This window comes from Suncus etruscus, chromosome 14 (assembly GCF_024139225.1).
Source record: "Suncus etruscus isolate mSunEtr1 chromosome 14, mSunEtr1.pri.cur, whole genome shotgun sequence".
Classification (NCBI taxonomy): domain Eukaryota; kingdom Metazoa; phylum Chordata; class Mammalia; order Eulipotyphla; family Soricidae; genus Suncus; species Suncus etruscus.
In genome coordinates, this window is record NC_064861.1 from 66388475 (window position 1) to 66410060 (window position 21586).

Sequence of the window (21586 nt, forward strand, 5' to 3'; positions counted from 1 at the left end):
CTCATTATGTGACTTGGAAGGGAACCCTGAGGGGGAAGGCCCTAATTATTGTGACATTGAATGCAGCACTAAGGAGGAGTGCCCTCAACTTTGTGACATGGGGAAGAAGGCCATCCTGTTTGTGATACAGAAGGGAGGAATATTCAGAAAAGGCCTTCATTGAGTAACATGGAAGGGAATCTTTGTTTGGGGGGGACCTCTTTTATGTGACATGAAAGGCATCCCTGAGAAGGAAGACCCTCATTTTTGTGATATGGAAGGCACCATTGAAGAATGATGAAGGGAAAGGTCCTCATCTTTGTGACCTTGTAAGGCAGCCCTGAAGTTGAGAGAAGGCACTCCTCTTTATGACATGAAATGGAGCAATGTTGTGGAAAGGCCTTCAATATGTGCCATATAAGGGTACCCTTGTGGGTTAGGGAGCACCTATTTATTACATTAAAGGCAACCCTGAAAGATGGTGAAAGGAAAGACGTCAATTTTAGGAACTTGTAAGGCATCCATGAAGGATAGTGGGGGAAGGCCCTCTTTGGCACATGGAAGGGGACAATGTTAGGGAAAGGCCAGAAAATAGTGAAATGGGAAGGAATCCATGTTGTCTGGAAGAACCTCACCTATGAGGCATGAAAGGAAATCTTGAGGGGAAAAAAAGTACCTCCTGGTTGTAATTCAAAAAGCAGACTTGAAAGACAGTGAGGGGAAATGCCTTTTATGTTTCAGATCTTTTAAGGTAGCCATGAAGGTGTGAGAAGGACCTGATCTTTGTGACTTAAAGGGGACAAGGTTGGGGAAAGGCATTAAACATTTGACAAACAGAAGCCCTTGGGATTGATACCTAAACTTTGTGATACATAAGGCATCCCTAATAAGGAGGACCCTCGATTATGTGAAATGGAAGTAGTGAGAAAAGTCCCTCCATTTTGTAAAATAGCATGAGAAGGAAGGCCCTCATGTTTGTGACAAAGAAGGCTGCCCTGAGGTGTGAGGATTGGGAGAGGCTCTCATTTGACAGGGCACCCCTCAAAGGAGGCTGAAAAGCACTCCTATATATAACATGGAAGAAATAATGTTAGGGAAAGGTCTTCTATATGTAGCATGAGAAGGAGTCTATGTCATGATTGCAACACGGAAGGCACATATGAAGGCTTTGGGGAAAGGCACTCATTTAGGACATGGAAGGGGAAAGGTTGGGAAAATCCTTAAATATGTGACATAAAAGGAAATCATTTTATTAGAGATGACCTCACTTTTGTGACAAGGAGGAAAAGAATTTTTTGATAAACCCATATGTGTGATGTAAAAGGGAATCCTTGTTGGATAAGAAGGAGGTCATCATTCTGACAAGGCAGAACTGAAGGAGGTTCCATAATCGTTACAACATGAAAAGTGGATATGAAATGTAAGAGGAATATGGCACCAAACATTGTGACATAGAAGTCACTTATATTGGGCCAGAGAGATAGCATGGAGGTAGAGCATTTGCCTTGCATGCAGAAGGACAGTGTTCAAATCCCGGTATCTCATATGGTTCCCCTGAGCCTGCCAGGAGTGATTTCTGGGTGTAGAGCCAGGAGTAACCCCTGAGCACTGCAGAGCGTGAACCAAAAACCCTAAAAAAAAAAAAGTCACGTATACTGCAGGAAGAGAGAAAAGACATTTGGTGATAGGTAAGTGAGTGTGTTGGGGAAAGGCTTTTAATATGGGTATTGATGATTCATACTATGTTCTAAGGGAAAGGAAACCTTGATATTTCAGGAGTAAAAAAATCAGAGACAAAATGCTGCATTGAGGAGTAAAGCCCTTATATTTAGGAAATGAATGGAAGAGAAGATGATGTACCTCTTTTTATTGAGATGGAAGGAATTTGGCAAGGAAGCACAATCTAAGTAAAAGAAAAGCCTTCATGGGCCCGGAGAGATAGCACAGCGGCGTTTGCCTTGCAAGCAGCCGATCCAGGACCCAAGGTGGTTGGTTCGAATCCTGGTGTCCCATATGGTCCCCCCCCCCCCCCGTGCCTGCCAGGAGCTATTTCTGAGCAGACAGCCAGGAGTAACCCCTGAGCACCGCCGGGTGTGACCCAAAACCCAAAACCCAAAAAAAAAGCCTTCAAAAGAAGAGGGAGGAGCCAGAGAGATAGCACGGAGGTAAGGCGTTTGCCTTTCATGCAGAAGGTCATTGGTTCGCATCCCGGCATCCCATATGGTCCCCCGAGCCTGCCAAGAGTAACCCCTGAGCGCTGCCGGGTGTGACCCAAAAAAACAAAAATAAAAGAAGAGGGAGGTGCTCCTCAAATAAAGTGAGGAAACGCGGTTGGGGGGCGCGGCGGGAGGGGCTCACCGCACCGCTTACCTTCCTTCCTAGGTCTCCTTTCGGTTCTCTGTTTCTCCGGCTCTGAGTCGTTTCCCCCGCCGTAGCAGCCCCCGGTGCGGCCCGCGATCTCCTCACTGACCAGGCGCCTGTGTGGAGGGGAGACGACCCTCCATTCCCCCATTCCCCGTCCCTGCTGCCCTGAGACACCAGGAGTCGGGCCGCCCCGGAGAGCACACCGGCACAGACGACTATGGCGCTGGAGCGGATCAATAAGGAACTTAGTGATTTGGCCCGTGACCCTCCAGCACAATGTTCCCAGGTCCAGTTGGGGACGATATGTTTCATTGGCAAGCCACAAATATGGGACCTAAAGACAGCCCATATCAAGGCGGTGTGTTCTTTGTGACAATTCATTTTTCTACAGACTACCCCTTCAAACCACCTACGGTTGCATTTACAACAAGAATTTATCATCCAAATATTAACAGCAATGGCAGCATTTGTCTCGATATTCTAAGGTCACAGTGGTCTCCTGCTTTAACTATTTCTAAAGTTCTTTTATCCATTTGTTCACTGCTATGTGATCCAAACCCAGATGACCCCCTAGTGATAGCGATTGCACGGATCTATAAAACAGAAAGAAGTAAGTACAACAGACTATTTCGGGAATGGACTCAGAAGTAAGCCATGTGATGCTCCCTTAAAGTCAGAATAACCTGCATTACAGTTGGAATAAACTTTAAATTACTGAGAAAAAAAGAAGAGGGAGGAAAGTCCTCATATTTGATATCTGGAAGAAAGCAAAGTTGGAAAACATTTGCAAAATGTAAAACGAAGGGTGCCCTAGGAGTTTACAAAAAAAAAAAAAAAAAAAGAGCTTTGGATAAGGAAACCAGACCTAAAAAGAGAGATCCTCATCTACGACATATGGAAGCAGCCCTCAGCCTTGGAGGCCTGACATCGAAGATAGGGAACCCTGAGCTGTAAAGCTCTGAGCACTGCAACATGGAAATTACAAGGAATGCCACGTACAAGAAGGACCTCATCCTTCTGGCATGGAAGGCAGCCCTGAGGAAGAAAGCCCTGACCATGGTCATGCAGTAGGAAGCCTTGCGGGGAATGTCCTCAACTTGGATTGAAGCCATGAGTGGGAGGGCCCTCCTCTTTAGGACACAGAGGGCCTCCCTGATTTGAAAAAACTGACAAATCCTCATTTTTGAGGGAGGAAGGCCCTCCCTCGTTTTTGGGACATGGATGTGAGTCCTGAAGAGGACGGACCTCAAATTTACGACATCCAGGCTGCCTTGAGGAGGACTTCCCATATCTTTGTGACTAGGAAGGCAGCTGTGAAGTGGAAGCAGTCATCTTTGGAAGAGGATGAGTGTGGGGGGAGGCCCTGGTTTGTGACACGCAAAGGGAACAATGTAGGGGAAAGGCCTTCAATATGTGACTTGAGAAAGAATCGAGTTTGTGGGAGGACCTCAACTTTGTGACAAGGGAGGCATAGTTGAAGGGTGGCGCAGGGGAGGGGGTGATGTCTTTTTTGAAATGTGCCAGGGACCAATGGGAATCATTGTGACCAGGGGAGGTCCTCTGCTTTGGGATATGGAGGGCAGCCACGCAAATGAAGAACCTCATTTCCTGAAATGGAAGCCAGTCCTGTGGTGAAAGACCATGATCCTTGTGACTTGGGAGGCAGCCAGAGGAGGAAGACTCATCTTTTGGACATGGAAGGCAGCCTTGACGAAGAAGGCCCTCTTCTTTTTGACATGGAAGTCCAGCATGAGGCGCCAGGCCCTTGTCATCTTTGGGACATGAAGGCAGCCCTGAGGAGAAAGGCCTTTGTGTGATTCAAGAGAAAGGCAGCCCTGAGGAGGAAGCCCTCATTGGTTGGACCAGCAAAGCACCCTTGAAGAGGGAAGGTGACGGGGATGGGGCCCTCATCTTTCTGAAATGGAAGGGAGCAATATTGGGGAAAGGCCTTCATTCTGTATATGGACAGGAATGCATTTTGGTTGGGGAGGAGAACTTATCTTTGTGCCATGGGAGGCATACTTGAAGGGGGCATGGTGGGGGAGTTCCTCATCTTTGGGACATGAAAGGGAACAGTACTGGGAAGATGCCTGTCATTTATGACCTTGGAGGCTTTCCCTTGTTGGTTGGGGAAAACATGCTTTGGGATTCGGGTAGCCAGCCCTGAAAAGGAAGACCCTCATCTGAGACATATGGAAGAAGCCATCAGCTGGAAGGCCTTGGAGACAAGACATCAAAGGTAAAGATCCCTGAGCTGCAAAGCTCTCAGCACTGCAACATGGAAGTTACAAGGAACCCCACCTACTGGAAGGACCTCATCGATGTGACATGCAACTCAGCCCTGAGGAAGAAGGTCTTGACCACAGTAACACGGTAGGAAACCTTGCGCAGGAATGTCCTCCACTTACGATGGCTCACATCAAAAATAATGGGAACAATCTGTGTTGGCATGGATGCAGTATGAAAGGCACTCTCATCCACTGCTGGTGGGAATGCCCCCTAGTTCTACACCTATGGAGAACAGTCTGGAGAGTGCTCAAAGAACTCAAAATTGAGCTGCCATTTGACCCAGCAATTGCTCTCCTAGGTATATACCCCAAGTTGGAAGGACATTCATTCCAAAGTATATGTGCACCCCGCTATTTATCGCAGTACTCAGTATAATAGCCAAGTCCTGGAACCAACCTCGATGCCCAACAACAGATGAATGGATTAAGATGTGTATCTATACACAATAGAATACTACATGGCAGTCAGAAATGATACAATCACAGACTTTGCAGCAACGTGGATGGACCTAGAACATATTATGTTAAACAAAGTAAGTCAGAAGACAAAAGATAAACACAGAATGATAGCACTATTCTGAAGCACCTAGAACATACACCTTATAGACAACTAATACTCAACAACCAAATAACAGAGTTTAACAGGGTAGAAACTCCAAACACTGTAATAGTCAACATATACTCGGGAGTAGGGTCCAAAATACAAGAAAAAGGAGCAACACAAACTCTTGACAACACATTATACCACAAAGAAACCAGCAACAGCAGAAACAGCAGCATTGAGAGAACAGGTATGTAATCAGCCTTCTAATACAAAGGCCCATAATAATCCCTTAGGGATCTTATACAGGATCACAGGTAAAGAACACCACGGGAAATCACTGACTCCAATGGAAACATCTCATAACACTATGTTTTAATGCCTTAATCTTACTATATTTAAAATAACCTCTCAGCTTTTCTATCCATAGGCGTTCTTGGATACAAAGGGTGGACAAACTAAGATGGCATCTTGGGACCCAGTCACACGAGATACCATACCCAGCTTGCACTACGAGAATGTCCTGAGAAAACTCTTTAACATACACTTTATCTCTAGGTTATACCTTCTTTTAGGATTTGAAGCACCACCAAAGCAGCAACTGTGACGTACAAACTTATACTACAACAGATCCTATTCATCGAGCACATTCAAGCAAACTAGCATTCCCTTGCTATTTTCTCCTCTCTTCTCACTACTTTCTTTTTTTTTCTTTTCTATACCTTTCTTCTCTTTTCCTTTTTTCTTTCCTCTTCTCCCTTTCTTTCTAATGTATTTTCTCTTTTCTTCCTTCCTACACCTTCCATATACTTTCCCTTTTCCCCCCTTTGGAAATCCAACTATCCCTTCACCCTTCAATCCCATCCAGACCTCCCACCGTATTAAAACTCTTCACCTTCAGTTCTTAATCTATTAGGCATCAAGACTGACCTCCTACCCCAACGAACCAGTACTCAGCACCCAAGCAAAGGGACACCCAGTTAAACCCACACCTCGTCCCCTGCAAGAAAAGGCAACCAACTCCCCTACGGACTCTGGCTGCGTGGCCCTCCCTTCCAACTCCCCCTAACTGTTACTTGAAACTGGACTGTTACTTGAAACTGGACTTAGCTCTAAAAATATCCCAAATGCAAGAGCTCTTCCAACACCTCCCTGCCACAAATTTTTACCAATCTCAAGAAGGTCAGGGGCTGTGATGGAAAGGTGCCTGGGAACCCACACACCACAAGAAAATCCCAAAAGACAATGGGGAAACCTAAACTTTCAACATAAGTATAAGACCTGTATTACACCACCTCCTTACCTGCTTATCCCCAAAAGTAAAGTAGTCTCTTGAATCACTTTGTTCCTTTAATTACTTTAATTCATTTTTAAAAAATGTTTGTTCTACATATATATAGGTGAGCACATATATTTTTATTCCTATTTTTATCTTTTTTGGGTGTGCGACCTGTTTCTGTTTTCTTCTCTGTCCACCCCCAAATGCACCAACAATATAATGTAGCACCATTCCTCCCTGCAAAGGCACACTAATAATAGGGGAAATCCTACATATAAAAACAAGCTCTTATCTACTAGGGATAAGAACTCATACTTGTTAACAAAACAGGGATATCTCCCACCTTGAAAATATGTCATGCGGACCCAACTTAGACCCCAGGTGATTAGACACCATCCATCCAGCCTTGAACCCTGGATCCCAGACATAGAAATGACAAAGTTCTTCACAACAGCTACAGGAAACAAATCCCAACCAGGACATCCTTGATACTGCTGGGCCACCAACAAGTGTCAGCTCTAATATAATATCCTGACAACGAGGAAAATGGGAACAACTTGACCTAAGAGCGGGTTATCCTACCTCACTAGCTAATGATAAGACAAAATCAGAAGACTTGTCACCCTTTGGTCGGTCCAAATGCCAAGATTGCGATTTACAGATGACTGGCTACTAGAACCATGACTGGACTGTATATATCTTGGGACCAATAAAAAAGCCCCAGTCTAGGGTTTGACCTGCACAACAGCCATGATCCCCAGTTCCAAAGGTCTGGCTGAGACAATTGCAACGGAATGGGGCTTCTGGAAACACAATGAAAGACGCTATCCTAGGTTCCATCCTAGGATCAGTGCAAAGACCAAGACCACCAACCACAGAAGATGGATTAAAATGACACTGAGGGAACAGGACTTCTAGAACAACAAAGAAAGACTTCATCATAAATCCCACTCCTGGACCTGTGCAGATACTGAGATCTCTAGATACAGAGGTCTGATTTTATCACCCAGGAAGGAGCAGAAGCCTTCCAAACACCACGAAAGCACCAAGGGGAGAGTAAATGAACCTGAACGGAGTCTATAGTTAATCCCATGACAATATACTCTAAGGGTGGAGAAACCCCATATCTCTTAGGCCAAGTGAATTCCTTTTCGAATGACCCCAATATTTACTGTGCCATTGCAGGAGGGGGAAAAAAGGCAAAAAGCACAAAACATTTTTTATGTTTTTATATATATTATTTTTTTAAATACTCATTTTTTAATTATTTTTATTTGCCTATCTACTTCTTGTCAATTTCCTTGTTTTGGTGTGGTTATTGAAGTTGTCCCCTGCAATGTATCTTTGCTGTTAACTTTGCTGGGTATTTGTGAATTCAAGAACAGTTCCCAGAATGAGAAATTACTTTCCATTTCCTTGTTTCCTTTTGGGGGAAGACCTTGGTAATATTTATTTGCAGCAAATAATAATTCACACAGACAAGAACGATAGGGTTTAAAAGATTGGGCAAGGAGAGCCAGAGAATCCTTCTGCAGCCAGCAGCTTTTCACAGAAGGACCCCTCACTCCTGTTTTTCAAGCTATTTATTTTCAACTTCACAGCGCCCCACCTGGAAGGGTTAGGTGGGGCAAAAGTCACAGAACAATTCTAAGGAAACACTTTTATATACAATTCCAAGAATTATCTTATGGAAACTTTTTCATATGCTACAGTCCCCATTTACATTTATGTTTTTTCCTTTTTTTCTTTTCTTTCTTTATATGCCCTGCCATGTTTTTTATCTCAAGACCATGGCTATTTTTGTGGTGCTTATCATTGTTATTGTTGGAATGCTCACTGGATATTTAACACTTCTTTTTGTATTGTTGGGGTGTTACACCTTATTTCTCTCCTTTGTCTCTCAAACCAATGACAAGAGCCTCTAGAAGGATCCCACCCATTTTCGGCGGATTAGACTTTTACCCCAGTTTATTACTTTTCTCTTCTTCAAACAAAACCACATAACTTGAACTATCTAGTCCTGCCTCCCAGTTAGAGGGGGAAATAAGGGGGGGGGGCACCAAGACCAAACAGGTGCAAGACTACTAAGTAGTAAACTAGGTACAAAGGGAACCACATTTTCTAGCAGCCCCAGGAGTGAGAGAGGAGAATTTGGGAGGTAGGATGAAAACGGAGGTATAGGGAGGACAAATCGGTGATGGGAATCCCCCTGATTTTATGTAAATATGTGCAACTTCCGTGGGAGTCCCCCGACCCGCGGGGGTGTGGAGATGAAAGTTGCTAGTTATTAGTGGGTTCACTCGAGCAGAACCGACCTGTAAAGAAGAACTAGAGAAATTAGTAACAGAAGCCTTCAAGACAATGCATGCTGTTCAAAAAGGGGAGTTTATTGTTGGGGGATCAGCTTTTAAGGGCTGAAACACGTCAGGGGTGTTACAAATTTTACACCAATCACAGTTACAAGCATTCATTAGCATAAACTGGGGCAGGTAGTAGGGAGGGGCAAAGAGGTAGACCTGAGCACGTTTTACTAAAAGGCATAAGATTCAAACAGAGTTCTTAATAATGTTTGCTAACACAAAGGCAAACTCTATATTTTTCTTTCTGGCTGGATATATTAGGCTGCTCTGAATTACTTTATTTTTGTCTATTTCCTTTGTTCTCAAGGCATGGGCCTTTTGGTCACGTGGGTGACCAGATTAGGAATTACTGAGGTGTCCTATGTCCCAGGTTTCATCAGCTAGGCTCCCCACAGTTCCCCCTTTCCTGTAAATAATAAAAGAAGAAGAGCAAGGTGGGTGAAGTAGCCTGTCTTAGGTCGTTTGGTGGGCTTCCAGTACTGGACATGGCAACAAGAGACCAAATTAAAAGTTTTTGCGCGCAAAATATTAGGAATGCCATGTTTGCACCCAGACACTGGCACCAAGCTATCCCCGTCATGGGCATCTCCACAGCCAGGAGCAGAGCAAGCAGGGGCGTTTAGCCAGATACTCAAAACTCCTTAAAGCTCAGAGGTATATCCAAGGCTTCAAGTTCTTCGGGGTGCATTTAGGAGAGCCACTGATATTGGACCTATATTGAACATTAGGGCAATCTCAGTAACCGGATTTTTAACAAACTTGTGAGGCGACAGAATGCCTTGGGGCCAAAGGAAAAATTAGCAAAAAGCCAATGAAAGGACCGAATTAGGTAGCAGCTTAGACAGCCAGGATGAGGTAGAGGACCAATTTTTATATCAGGACTCATCTTAATCCCTCTGTCTATTTCTATTCTCTAGACTTTCTTCCACAAGTTTAATGCTATCTTTAGCTAAGCCAAGTTTATTTTAAAAAGCAACATTTTTCTCTGAGGATGACACAAATTTTCCCCCTCCCTCAAAAAAAGTCAAATTTAAACCACGGCAGTTTTTCTGCTCTAATACTGCTAGGGATTCAACAGTTAAGTAGTGTAAACTTTTTCTAAGTTTGTAAACATTTTTAACAACAGTTATAAGGCATTAACAGATTCTAGAGTATGAACCAATGAATAAATTTTTGTGCTTACACCAGTAACACCCAGGCCTTTCAATAAGGCTGGGGTGGAGGCAATGTTTGTTTTTATACTGCAGCGGGAGAGAGACAAGGTTATTTTTAAGAGGTAATAAGGCAATTTTTGATTTAACAGTCAATTTAGGCATTAAAACAACCAAAACACAGTAGTCCTAGGACTAAAGAAACAAATGTAAAACAATGGGGGAGATAAACCAGTGAAATAGGCAAAAAACGTTGAATTGGGGGCAATTATGAACTGAAAGGAGAAATCAACGACAAGAATTTGATTACAATTTTCAATAGGGGGAATCATATTGGGTACCAAGGGGCAAAGTTCAAGTTCCACCACTAGTTTTAAAGTTAAGCCACGTTGTTGAAGCTTCATACCGCATCGCAGAAGGTTGGTGTCATTGGTGAAGTAAGGCAGGTCAAGGCAGCAATTTAGGCCGGTGAGGTGGGTGAATAGCAGGTACCGAAGGCGTTTGGGCGGAGGCATTGATCATGACAAGGATGAGCTGAGAAGAGGAGGGGGGTCCGGAAGACAGCGTGGGCTGGAAGGGTGAGGAAGCAGGCAGAGTTCTGAAGAGCTTAGGGCATGGGAGAGGTTGAGCTGACATCGCCAGGGGAGTTGGCTATGTCTCCGGCACCATAAAAGGGGAAGGGAAGGAACCAGAGGTGTTGTTATCGTCTTGCAAGGGAGAGTCAAGTGAGCAAACAAATTAATGAAGCCTTGGTTCGAAGGGGGTGGTTGGAGGCAGCCAGGCAGAGTACCAAATTCAGCATTGTCAAAGGTGGAGTCAGTTAGAAACAGGTCCGCAGGAATGGCAATAGCAGGAGGGGTGACAGGCTTTTTTGAAGTGAATGAGGACAGGACTGCGGGAAGCTGCAGGAAGTCTGTCTATAAGAAAACAGCTTGGCAGGAGGCAAAATGATTATTTTTGAATGCCACAGGAATGCCTTGTGACTTTTGCCAGACTTTAGCACTTTAAAAAATTTTATAATTAATGATAGCCTATTGTTCAAAAACCTTTAAACTGAACTTAAATGAATTTTTTTTTAAACTTATTAGTTATCATATTAAAGCTAGATGCTTCTTTATCTAGTCACATTTGGCCTTATTCTTTTGGCCTTAACTACACATAGCAGAAAGTTGGGCGATTGTAAAGTCCAGAAATTCTCCAGGAAAAAATTATTCCTGATGGCCATTTGAGAATTTTTTTTTTTTTTTTTTTTTTTAGTCCTCGCACCCCAGGACTCACCTGAAGGGAAGTTCTACGTGCACAACGACATCTTCAGCTACCAGGATGAAGTCTTGGGGGGCTTCATCACTGAGACTCAGGAGGAAGCAAAGGAAGAAGCAAAGGGCGAGCCAGAAGCTGAGCAAGAGCCAGTGCGAGAGCCTCAGGAAGAGAAGCTGGAGGCCATCCTGGAGGAAGCAAAGGAAGAAGCAAAGGGGGAGCCAGCAGCTGAGCTAGAGCCAGTGCGAGAGCCTCAGGAAGAGAAGCTGGAGGCCATCCTGGAGGAAGCAAAGGAAGAAGCAAAGGGCGAGCCAGAAGCTGAGCTAGAGCCAGTGCGAGAGCCTCAGGAAGAGAAGCTGGAGGCCATCCTGGAGGAAGCAAAGGAAGAAGCAAAGATCGAGCCAGAAGAAGCTGAGCTAGAGCCAGTACGGGAGCCTCAGGAAGAGAAGCTGGAGGCCATCCTGGAGGAAGCTGTCCCTGAGGCCGCAGAGAAGAGCCCCGCTGAGCAGGAGGCCCCCAAGAACAGGATCCCAGAGGATGCTGCCCCTAAAGGCCAGGTCCCCGAAGCACAGGAGGATGAGCCGCCCGTCTCATGGGCGTCCATGGTCTGCAAGAACCTGGGGCCTGTGACCGGGACCCCACCCCAGCGGCCAAAGGTCCCGGCCTCCCAGCCCAGTCCTGAGTCCAAGCCCGAATCCCAGAAACTCGGGCAGCAGGAGCAGAGAGGCAGGGAGGCAGGGACCAACCCTGCTCCCCGAGGGCCGCCCAGGCCCCTCCGTGACCCCAGACAGCCAGGCAGCCTGGTGCCCCGAAGGCCAAGGTTGTCGAGGCACCCCAACAGCCACCAGCTCTTCCTGGGCAACCTGCCCCACGAGGTGCAGGAGCAGGAGCTGCTCCAAGTGTTCCAGGCCTTTGGCAAGGTGTTGGAGCTGCGGGTGCTCAGCGGCGGGGAGGCGCCCGACTTCGGCTTCGTGGTGTTCGATGGCTGCGAGCCGGTGCAGAAGGCCCTGAGCAGGAGGCCCATCACAATCCGGGGGGGTGTGCGCTTCAACGTGCAGGAGAAGAGGCCCCGAGCAGCCCTGCGGGACTCTTGCCCTGGTGGGGCTCCGGGCTCTGGCCCGCGAGGGCCTCCCCGAGGGAACCTGATGCAGATGTCCGACTCGGAGGTGGGTGAAAACCAGTTCCCGTGACAGTGAGAGGAGAGTTTAACTTAACCAGTAGGTGGACACTGGATGAACATTTTCTGTGTCATAGGGTCTGCCCCAGTCACAATCTTGGGCTGACTCTCCTGGCTTACTTTGTATACAGACTGAGGTGTGTGTGTGTGTGTGTGTGTGTGTGTGTGTGTGTGTGTGTGTGTGTGTGTGTTTACTGGCCTTTCCCCCAAAAGGAGTGTCTCGGTTCTGTCTCCTGTGGGATTGCTTTCTTTTTCTTTCCTTTTTTTTGGGGGGGGGTGTCACGCCTGGAGGCGTTCAGGGGTTACTCCTGGCTGTGCACTCAGAAATCGCTCCTGGCAAGCTCGGGGGACCACAGGGGATGCCGGGATTCAAACCACCTTCCTTCTGCATTCAAGGCAAACACCCTGCCTCCATGCTATCTCTACAGCCCCACGTTGGGCGCCACTCTGCAACTTCCGTGGGAGTCCCCCGACCCGCGGGGGTGTGGAGATGAAAGTTGCTAGTTATTAGTGGGTTCACTCGAGCAGAACCGACCTGTAAAGAAGAACTAGAGAAATTAGTAACAGAAGCCTTCAAGACAACGCATGCTGTTCAAAAAGGGGAGTTTATTGTTGGGGGATCAGCTTTTAAGGGCTGAAACACGTCAGGGGTGTTACAAATTTTACACCAATCACAGTTACAAGCATTCATTAGCATAAACTGGGGCAGGTAGTAGGGAGGGGCAAAGAGGTAGACCTGAGCACGTTTTACTAAAAGGCATAAGATTCAAACAGAGTTCTTAATAATGTTTGCTAACACAAAGGCAAACTATATTTTTCTTTCTGGCTGGATATATTAGGCTGCTCTGAATTACTTTATTTTTGTCTATTTCCTTTGTTCTCAAGGCATGGGCCTTTTGGTCACGTGGGTGACCAGATTAGGAATTACTGAGGTGTCCTATGTCCCAGGTTTCATCAGCTAGGCTCCCCACAAATATGTACCTAAAATATTATTGTCAACAATATGTAAGCCACTATGTTCAAAATAAAAATTATATTAAAAATAAATAAATACAAAAAAAAGGAAAATTAGTAGCATGGATGGAAGCCATGAGTGGGAGGGCCCTCATTTAGGACATGGAAGGCCTGCCTGAATTGACAAGTCTTCATCTGTGTGGCATCGACAGGAGCCTTGGGAGGGCAAGGAAAGGCCCTCATCTTTGTGAAATTACAGCAAGCCCTGGGGAAGAAGACCTTCATAATAGTAGCTGGGAGGTAGCTATGGGAGGATGGCCCCCAAGAAAAGAGCCCCAAAAAGGCCTTCAAATTGTGACTGGGAGGGAGCCTTGAGAAGAAATTCCCACATCTTTGTGACCAAGAAGCAGCGAGCCCTCAGGTGCAAAAACCCTGATTTTGATGATAAGGAAGTGAGGCATCATTCCTGTCATATTTATGTGACAGGGATTCAACCCTGATTAGGGAGACCCTACTCTTTGGGAACCGGAAGGCAGTGCTGCAGTGCTGAGCCTGGGGTTCCAAGGCCCTCTTCTTTCTTTGTAACATGAAAGGCAGGCAGCCCTGAGGAGGAAGAACTTCATGTTTGCGACATGGAAGACAGTGTCGAGGAGGAAGGCCTTCCTCTTAGAATCATGGAAAGGAGCCTCGAGTATGAAGACCCTGATCACCACATCCTGGTAGGAAGCCCCGATGGCAAGTCCCTCAGCTTTCTGATGTGGAATGCTGCACTGGTGAAAATGGCCCTCCATATGTGTGACCTAAAAGAAAGCCCTGAGGGCCATGGCCCTGAGAGTGGTGACACTCAGGAGGAAGAACTTCATGTTTGCAACATGGAAGACAGTGTTGAAGAAGAAGGCCTTCCTCTTAGAACCATGGAAAGGAGCCTAGAGTATGAAGGCCCTGATCTCTCTACACTGGTAGGAAGCCTCAATGGCATGTCTCTCAGCTTTGTGATGCGAAATTGTGCATTGGGGAGTAAAGGACCTCCATGTGTGACTTGAAAGGAAACCCTGAGGGCCACGGACCTGAGAGTTGTGACACTGATGGCAACACTGAAGAGCAAGGCCTTCATGTGTGAGACATGGGAGGTAGACATGGAAAGAAAGTCTTCCTGATTGTGACATGGAAAGCAGCTGTGTAGGGTCCTCTTGGGGTAAGGGCCTCTTATTTGTGACCTTGTTGGGCGGCCCTGAATGGGGAGAAGGGAAGACCTCCCGTCTCTCTGTAACTTGGAAGGGAGCATTGTTGGGGAAAGGCCTGCAATATGTGACATGGAAGGGAAACACTTGCAGCTGGGGTAGAAGGACCTTGTAGGGGAGCCTGGAATGGGGGAAGGTGATTGCCTCCTGTCTCTTTATGATTTGAAATGGTTCATTGTTGGGGAAAGTCCTTTATATGTCCTGGAATGGAATATTTGTTTGGGACTGCCTTTTTGTTACATGGATTGTAGCTTGTAGTTGGTAAAATATCATCTTGTTTATGGTGGAGGTATATTGAAGAGGAATGCTTTCATCTTTTTTTTTTTTTTTTGGTTTTTGGGCCACACCCATTTGACGCTCAGGGGTTACTCCTGGCTATGTGCTCAGAAATCGCCCCTGGCTTGGGGGGACCATATGGGACACCGGGGGATCGAACCGTGGTCCGTCCTACGCTAGCGCTTGCAAGGCAGACACCTTACCTCTAGCGCCACCTTCCCGGCCCTGCTTTCATCTTTTGACACTAAATTCTTTTCTGAGGAATATGACTTTCAACATTTAGACATGTAAGCAACCCTAAGACATGTCCCTCATGTTTTTGACAAGATGGCAGCACTGAGGAAGAAGCCCTCATCCTTTAAGGTACCCTTAAGAGTAATGGGGGGAAGGACCTTATTTTGTAACCAAAGTGTCAAATTTGGGGAAAGGTTTTCAAAGGTTTCCTTTGTGGTGTGACCTGGAACATACAGGAAAGACTCATCGTTTTGGACATTGAAATCAACCCTTAGTTGCAAAGTCCTCATCTCTGTGACTTGGAAGGCATTCCTGAGAAGGAACACCCTCATCTTTATGATCTAGAAGGCAGCCCTGAGCAGGATGGCCCTCATATTTGTGACAGTCAAGCCTGTGTGTAAGGTTCTCAATCATTTTCACCTGGAATATAGATTTTAGTAGAAAGGTACTCTTTTTTTTTTTTCAATTGTACATGATCCATAGTTGTGGTAATAGGTTTTCATCTCTGTTTTTTGTTTTTGGGTTTTTTTTTTGTTTTGTTTTTTTGTTTTGTTTTTTGTTTTTTTTTTTTGTTTGTTTTTGGGCCACACCCGGTGACGCTCAGGGGTTACTCCTGGCTATGCGCTCAGAAGTCGCTCCTGGCTTGGGGGACCATATGGGACGCCGGGGGATCGAACCGCGGTCCGTCCTAGGCTAGCGCTGGCAAGGCAGGCACCTTACCTCCAGCGCCACCGTCCGGCCCCGGTTTTTTTTTTTTAAGGTTTTCATCTTGGTAACATGGAATGCATCCCTGAGGAAAAAGGCCCTCATATTTTCACATGGAACGCAGCCTTGAGGAGGAAAACCCTCATCTTTGGAACATGGAAGAGAGCTATGATTTGTAAGGCACTCATCTTTGTATAATGGAAGGCAGTGACTGCATCTGAGTCTTGGGAGAGGGCTTGTGACTGCTGAGAGGGGGCTTCTCTTGTAATACTGAGGAGGTATACAAGGCTGATGGCCAGAACATTAAACTACTGGGCAAATTTATGACTGACCCATTTGAACCCAGTTTTTTCTGTGCTCTCTCGCCTTTTCATTCTCACTTGGTTTGCTGTGATTTTGGGATCTGTGCTGTGTGAAAAGCTTATTTCCATCTCACTGGAAGCCGGTCTCTTCCTACTAGGCTGGCATTTTTTTTTCTCCTGATCTGCTTCCAATGGGCAAAGGATACAGGGAAGAACTTGTACCCTGTGATCTGACAGCCTAAGGTACAAGGTTCGGCTTGCTTACACAGTCTCTATGGCCTTAAAGCACCTCCCGGGTATGAGTCTGCGCCATGCACCTGAAACAAAGCCATGCTGAGCACCCATTGGGGATAGATGATCACTATAAGGGATATCAACTGGCTCGGAGTTTGGGGTCACACTTCCAAGGGAGCATGGGGATAGGAAAGATTCAGAAAAAAACCACATCAAAATGGGTCCAAAGGAAACTCTTTATTGTGATCTCATTTTTTTTTTTTTGGCTTGAGGGATCACACCTGTTGATGCTCAGTGCCTACTCCCAGCTCTGTGCTTATTGTTTGATTCCAATGCTGCTGCAGAGAACCATGTGATGCTGGGGATCAGAACAGGTCTCCCATCTGCAAAGCCCATTGAGCTGCCGCTCCAGCCCCCATGAAAGGACAAGGGCTGCCAATATCATCCTCCCCTGCCATGAGCTCGCAACAGCATTGCCCTATGCCTCAGCCATGGTTTCTCGGATCCAGTTCAGGAAGGAGGACACCTTCACGTACACCCCATACTCAGCCACCCGGCAGCTCTTATCGAAGCTCAGGATGCCGGCCGCATACCATGTGTCCTTCTCCTGGTCGTGGACCGCGAAGGCGCTGCCCGCATCCCCATTGCAGGTGTCTTCCTGGTACCGAGACAGGCCAGCACAGAAAGTGTGTTCATTCAGCGTGGGCTGCACCCCGACGGGGCTCTTGGCGACCTTCTTCTCAGGCTCAACACTGCCCTCATAGTGCTCCACACAATTCTTCTGGTCAGCCACAGGCAATGTGACATACTTGAGCTGATCTGTATACCTGAAATTGGTGTTCCGGCCCCAGCCAGACACATAGCCCAAACGCCCCACTTGGGTGTAGTCTTCAGAGGGGAGGCAGATGGGCATCACCCTCTCGTTGACGGGCACCTTCTCCTTGAGTTTGATGAGGCCGATGTCCACGTTGGCGGGGTCAGGGTGGAGAACCACTTTCTCCACCCGCACTTGCTGCTGCCTCCCCACGTAGAGTCTGAGTGTGGGGCCAATGTCCTTTGCCTCCACCCCTTCAGGCTGGCCCAGGAGGAGATTCTTGGCTGTGGTCAGCAGCCACTGCTCGTGGATCAGCGTGGCCCCCAAGGTGAGGTTGTGGGGAGAGATCATTTTGGCCTGCCAGGGAAAGCTGCCCTTGGCATCCACAGATCCCCCCAGGATCCGCTGCACCTGGGTCACAGGATTCTTCGGCTTCCCACACACTGTGAAGGATAGATAGAAGAAACCTGAGCAGCCCCACCTGGGGAAACTAGCCCTTGCTGGTGGCTAGAGTGTTGTGTCTCATTGCTTCAGCACAGTAGTACTGGGTGCTCTGACCTCACTCTGCTGCCTTGTTAGCAGCTCTTGCAATTGGAAGAGAAATGTCACCCAGATTTTTGGGTGGTGGCTGCCAGCCCCTATGCCTTCCATAGGTCCTCCCCATCAAAACCTGGCCCAGGTTGCTTAAACGTGTCAGAGGGCTGGGGGCTATTACAATTCATATTCCTGGGTACACACCATTTTTTGGTTTTAGGTTTGGGTACCACAGTCAGCGATGCTCAGGGGTTACTCCTGGCTTTAACTCAGGAATTATTCCTAGTGCTGCTTGCCAGGCCATATGGGATGCTAGGGATTGAACCTTGGCAAGTGCCCTCCCCACTGTGCAATCACCTTAGCCCCTGGGTACAATGTTAAAATGGGGTCAGTAGTAGTGTTAATCCAATCTCGGCTCTCAGTGCTGGAAGACAGAGGTTAGAGGTTCCCCACCACAAGAGCAAATGGAAGCCATGATTTTCTTCTTCCAAAAGGAGATTCCATGACAAAGCAGTATTTCTAGTATTTTCTCTCTATTCTAAATTGACCCACTTGGATTTTTGAGATGGCCTACTTCATCAAAATGATAAATATTCTCTATCACTGCTGATCCTAGGGTTGTTGAATATTGTCTTCCAACTTATAAAAATTTTGAGAAAAAAAATAACGGAGAGAGCAGCTGTGGTTCTTCCAAACTACCTGGAGGCCCTTCTTATGTACCCACCCTGCTTCCTTTTGTTGAGTGAGGTGTGGACCTCATTTATGTCCCCTGAAACTCACTGGGCTTTGCCTGCACCTGAGCCTGGGGGTCATGTGCACAGAATTCAGTTTGGAAGGCCAAATTCAGATAAGCAAGACCTTAGCAAGTTCCCAGCTTCTCCCAGTGTGTGCTCAGTTCAGCTTGGCCACTTGGCCGAGGTTGCCTCTGGACCTTCTTTATCTGTGCTCAGAAGACAAACCAGAAGGTGCCTCTGGACCATCCAATGGAGAATCCTGACCCCTGTCGACCACCCTCTGCCACCCTTCTTCTTCCCTTCCCTCCCCCACACACACTTCCTACCTGCTTCACACTCAGGAAGTTTCTCTCCAACAACCTTATTGACCCAGCGCTTCTCTCCGTCTAAGGTGTAAACTCCTGCAGTGGAGGGAGAGAGTCTGAAACAGGGAAACTCAGGAGGAGTAGGAGGAGTGTTGGAGGCAGATGCTGGATGGCTGCTGAGCATGGCAGCTCAGCCGTGGTGATGGACACAGCCAGGCATGGCAGGGTGAGAAAGAGCCAGACTTGGATCCTGACTCTGAGGCAAGCCCCTGGGGGCAGTCCCCACCCAGTCTGCTTCTTCATAGGCAGGATGAGGAGGATCACAGCATCCCTGCGTGAGGAGGGCAGAGAACCATGCTGGGTGTCAGGATTCTCTGGGGGAGGCTGCACGCTGCCCTCCACCATCTATATTTCTTCCACCACATCCCTTTGGACCTGTAGGTCTTACTTGGAAGCGTGGCATTAACCAGAGCTTGAGCTGAGAAATGTTAGCTTGTTCAAGGGGCATATAATGCCTGATGACAAAACTAACTAGAACAAGGAGAACAAGGGAATCTTGGGTCCCTGGCCCCATGCATAACGAAGGGTCAGGCTGGGTATCTTACCATCTCCTTCACTGCGCAGCTGGTAGTACTCCTGGCATCCATAGTGCACTGCATGCTCCACATAGCCATTTGCAATCATAGGGGGTTTGGGGCAGATGTCATCTGTGGGGGAAGAAGAAGAAGAAGAATGATAAGGGTTTTCTTTGGAAATTGCTCCCAGTGACCTTTTTGTGCACATCAGCAACCCCTCCTTCCAGAGGAGGACAGTCACTTTCTGGAGGGCCCTTCCCAGGGTCTCTTGAGAAGGGGGAGTTTGCTTTCCCAGTGAGGTTGTAGAGCTGACCTTGGTAACAAGAGCCCACCTGCTGCATCTGTGACTTCATTTCCCGTGTCCGCAGCAAACAGCTGCCCCCAGAGCAGGAAGGCGACAACAGCTCCTAGGACCCTGCCAGGAGGAGACGAGAAAGAGTTCATGGCTGGCAGCCTGCTGCACACACACACACACACACACACACACACACACACATGCACAGATGCGGGCATGCACAGACATGTACACAGAAACACGTGCATACACACATATGTGTAGACACATACATAGATGCATACACCCATGTTCGCACACAAGCTCACGCAAAGCTCTATCAAGCCGTTGGAAAGAAACTAGAGCTAGGCCTTTCTAGAACTAAGTATCTGTCCCACCTACCCACAGCATGGGGCAGCTTCCCAGTCCCCCCAATTCCAGCACATCCCAACTCTCGAGAATTCTGCAGAAGCACAAGGCAACAATGACCAGGCACAGTCCAGTCGCACAAGTGAGTCCAGTCAAGGTCAATGGGTGCTCAGCAGAAAGAACCGCCCTCAGATGCCCCTAAGGCTCAGGGCACAGATGCTGATAAAATGAAGTAAGCTAGATTTTTTTTTATTTTGGGGGGCCACCCCCAACAGTGCTCAGGTTACCCCAGACTCTGCACTCAGAAATTACTTCTGGCAGGCTTGGGGACCATATGGGATGTCAGGATTGAACTTGGGTCGACCTCGTGTAAGGTAAACATCCTACCCACTATGTTCTCATTCTGGCTCCTCTACTCTGGGAATTTTCTATACATTTTATATATATAATTATATATTATATATGTTAATATATTAATCACTGTGATATAGTTAAAAAGCTGGTGGTGATTGAGTTGCAGTGATACACTGTTCCAACACCCATCCCTTCACCATTCCACATGTTCTGCCACCAATGTCCCCAGTTTTCCTCCTGTCCCCCCCTCCAGCCTGCCTCTAAGGCAGAAACTGACACATTTCTCTCTTTCCCTCTCTCCTCCTCTTTTTCTTTCTTGCTTCCGCTCTCTCCCTCCCTCTCCCTCTTTCCTTGTCAGTCTCTCTCTCTCTCTCTCTCTCTCTCTCTCTCTCTCTCTCTCTCTCTCTCTCTCTCTCTCTCTCTCTCTCTCTCTCTCTCTCTCTCTCTCTCTCTTCTCTCTATCCACTAGGGGTTAACTCTTGACTTTACACTCGAGAATTATTTCTGGGCTGAAACCCGGGTCAGCCACGTGCAAGGCAGGTGCCTTCCCTGCTGTGCTACCATTCCAGCCCTGTAAGTTGCTGCAGTGGGTCCCCTGGAAGAGAATTAGCTTAGCACACTAGACCCTCCCCTTCTTTACCACTCGGCCCCTATACACCATTTCTCATGGTCTGCATCTCCACTGCTGTTTTCTCCTTCCCCTGGGCAGATACAAATGAGGTCAGAAGGTAGGAGAGAGGGACCAGAGTGGACTCACCTCATCTTGGTCTAAGCAGTACTGTGGGAGGCCCTGTGAATGCTTTTATGCCATCCTGGCTTCCCCAGCCCTCCCACCCCTGCCACCCCGATTTTGTAATTCCTGTGTCTACATGGGTTGGTCTTGCTCAAGTTATGGACATCTTCCAGTAATAAGACCACAAATAGCAGCCCTGATAAGAGACCAGCTCTTGCTTCATATTCAAATTTCTCTAGGGAGCTGCCAGCACGTTCCCAAAAGCAACAGCTGAGCAAGAGGGACAAGAGCCACCTATTGTCTCTTTGGGAACTTCCTTGTTACCTCCCCCTCCAAAGGGCTTTGAGTGATTTCAAATACCTTCAAGGCACTTCCTGTGCTCCAGCTGAAACAGGTGCTGAAGAAAATGTTTCCTTTTCACCACTTCCCTGACCCCATGTCAACATCTCCATATTGCTTAAGGCAGTTAAACTCTGAATCAGTACCAGATTTATTTATGGTGCCTTTCTGAATACTCTGGCAGAAAAACCATACCACGTCTCACTTGAGCCA

At 47.1% G+C, this 21586-nt stretch overlaps 2 protein-coding genes and 1 pseudogene across 2 annotated transcripts; 2 read left to right on the forward strand and 1 right to left on the reverse strand.

Moving 5' to 3' along the window:
• The first annotated feature begins 2560 nt into the window (after positions 1-2560).
• LOC126027459 (ubiquitin-conjugating enzyme E2 D3-like) lies at positions 2561-3072 on the forward strand (annotated as a pseudogene).
• Positions 3073-3956: 884 nt separating this feature from the next.
• Positions 3957-12409, forward strand: LOC126028450 (ras GTPase-activating protein-binding protein 1-like). The gene is made up of 2 exons (XM_049787430.1): positions 3957-4104; positions 11220-12409. The coding sequence occupies exons 1-2, from the start codon at positions 3957-3959 to the stop codon at positions 12407-12409; spliced, it is 1338 nt and encodes a 445-aa protein (XP_049643387.1).
• Positions 12410-16820: 4411 nt separating this feature from the next.
• Positions 16821-19748, reverse strand: LOC126028451 (haptoglobin-like). Its single transcript, XM_049787431.1, has 4 exons — positions 19637-19748; positions 19335-19436; positions 18751-18825; positions 16821-17599 (listed from the first exon to the last, which is right to left on the reverse strand). The coding sequence occupies exons 1-4, from the start codon at positions 19746-19748 to the stop codon at positions 16821-16823; spliced, it is 1068 nt and encodes a 355-aa protein (XP_049643388.1).
• Between the last annotated feature and the right edge of the window lie 1838 nt (positions 19749-21586).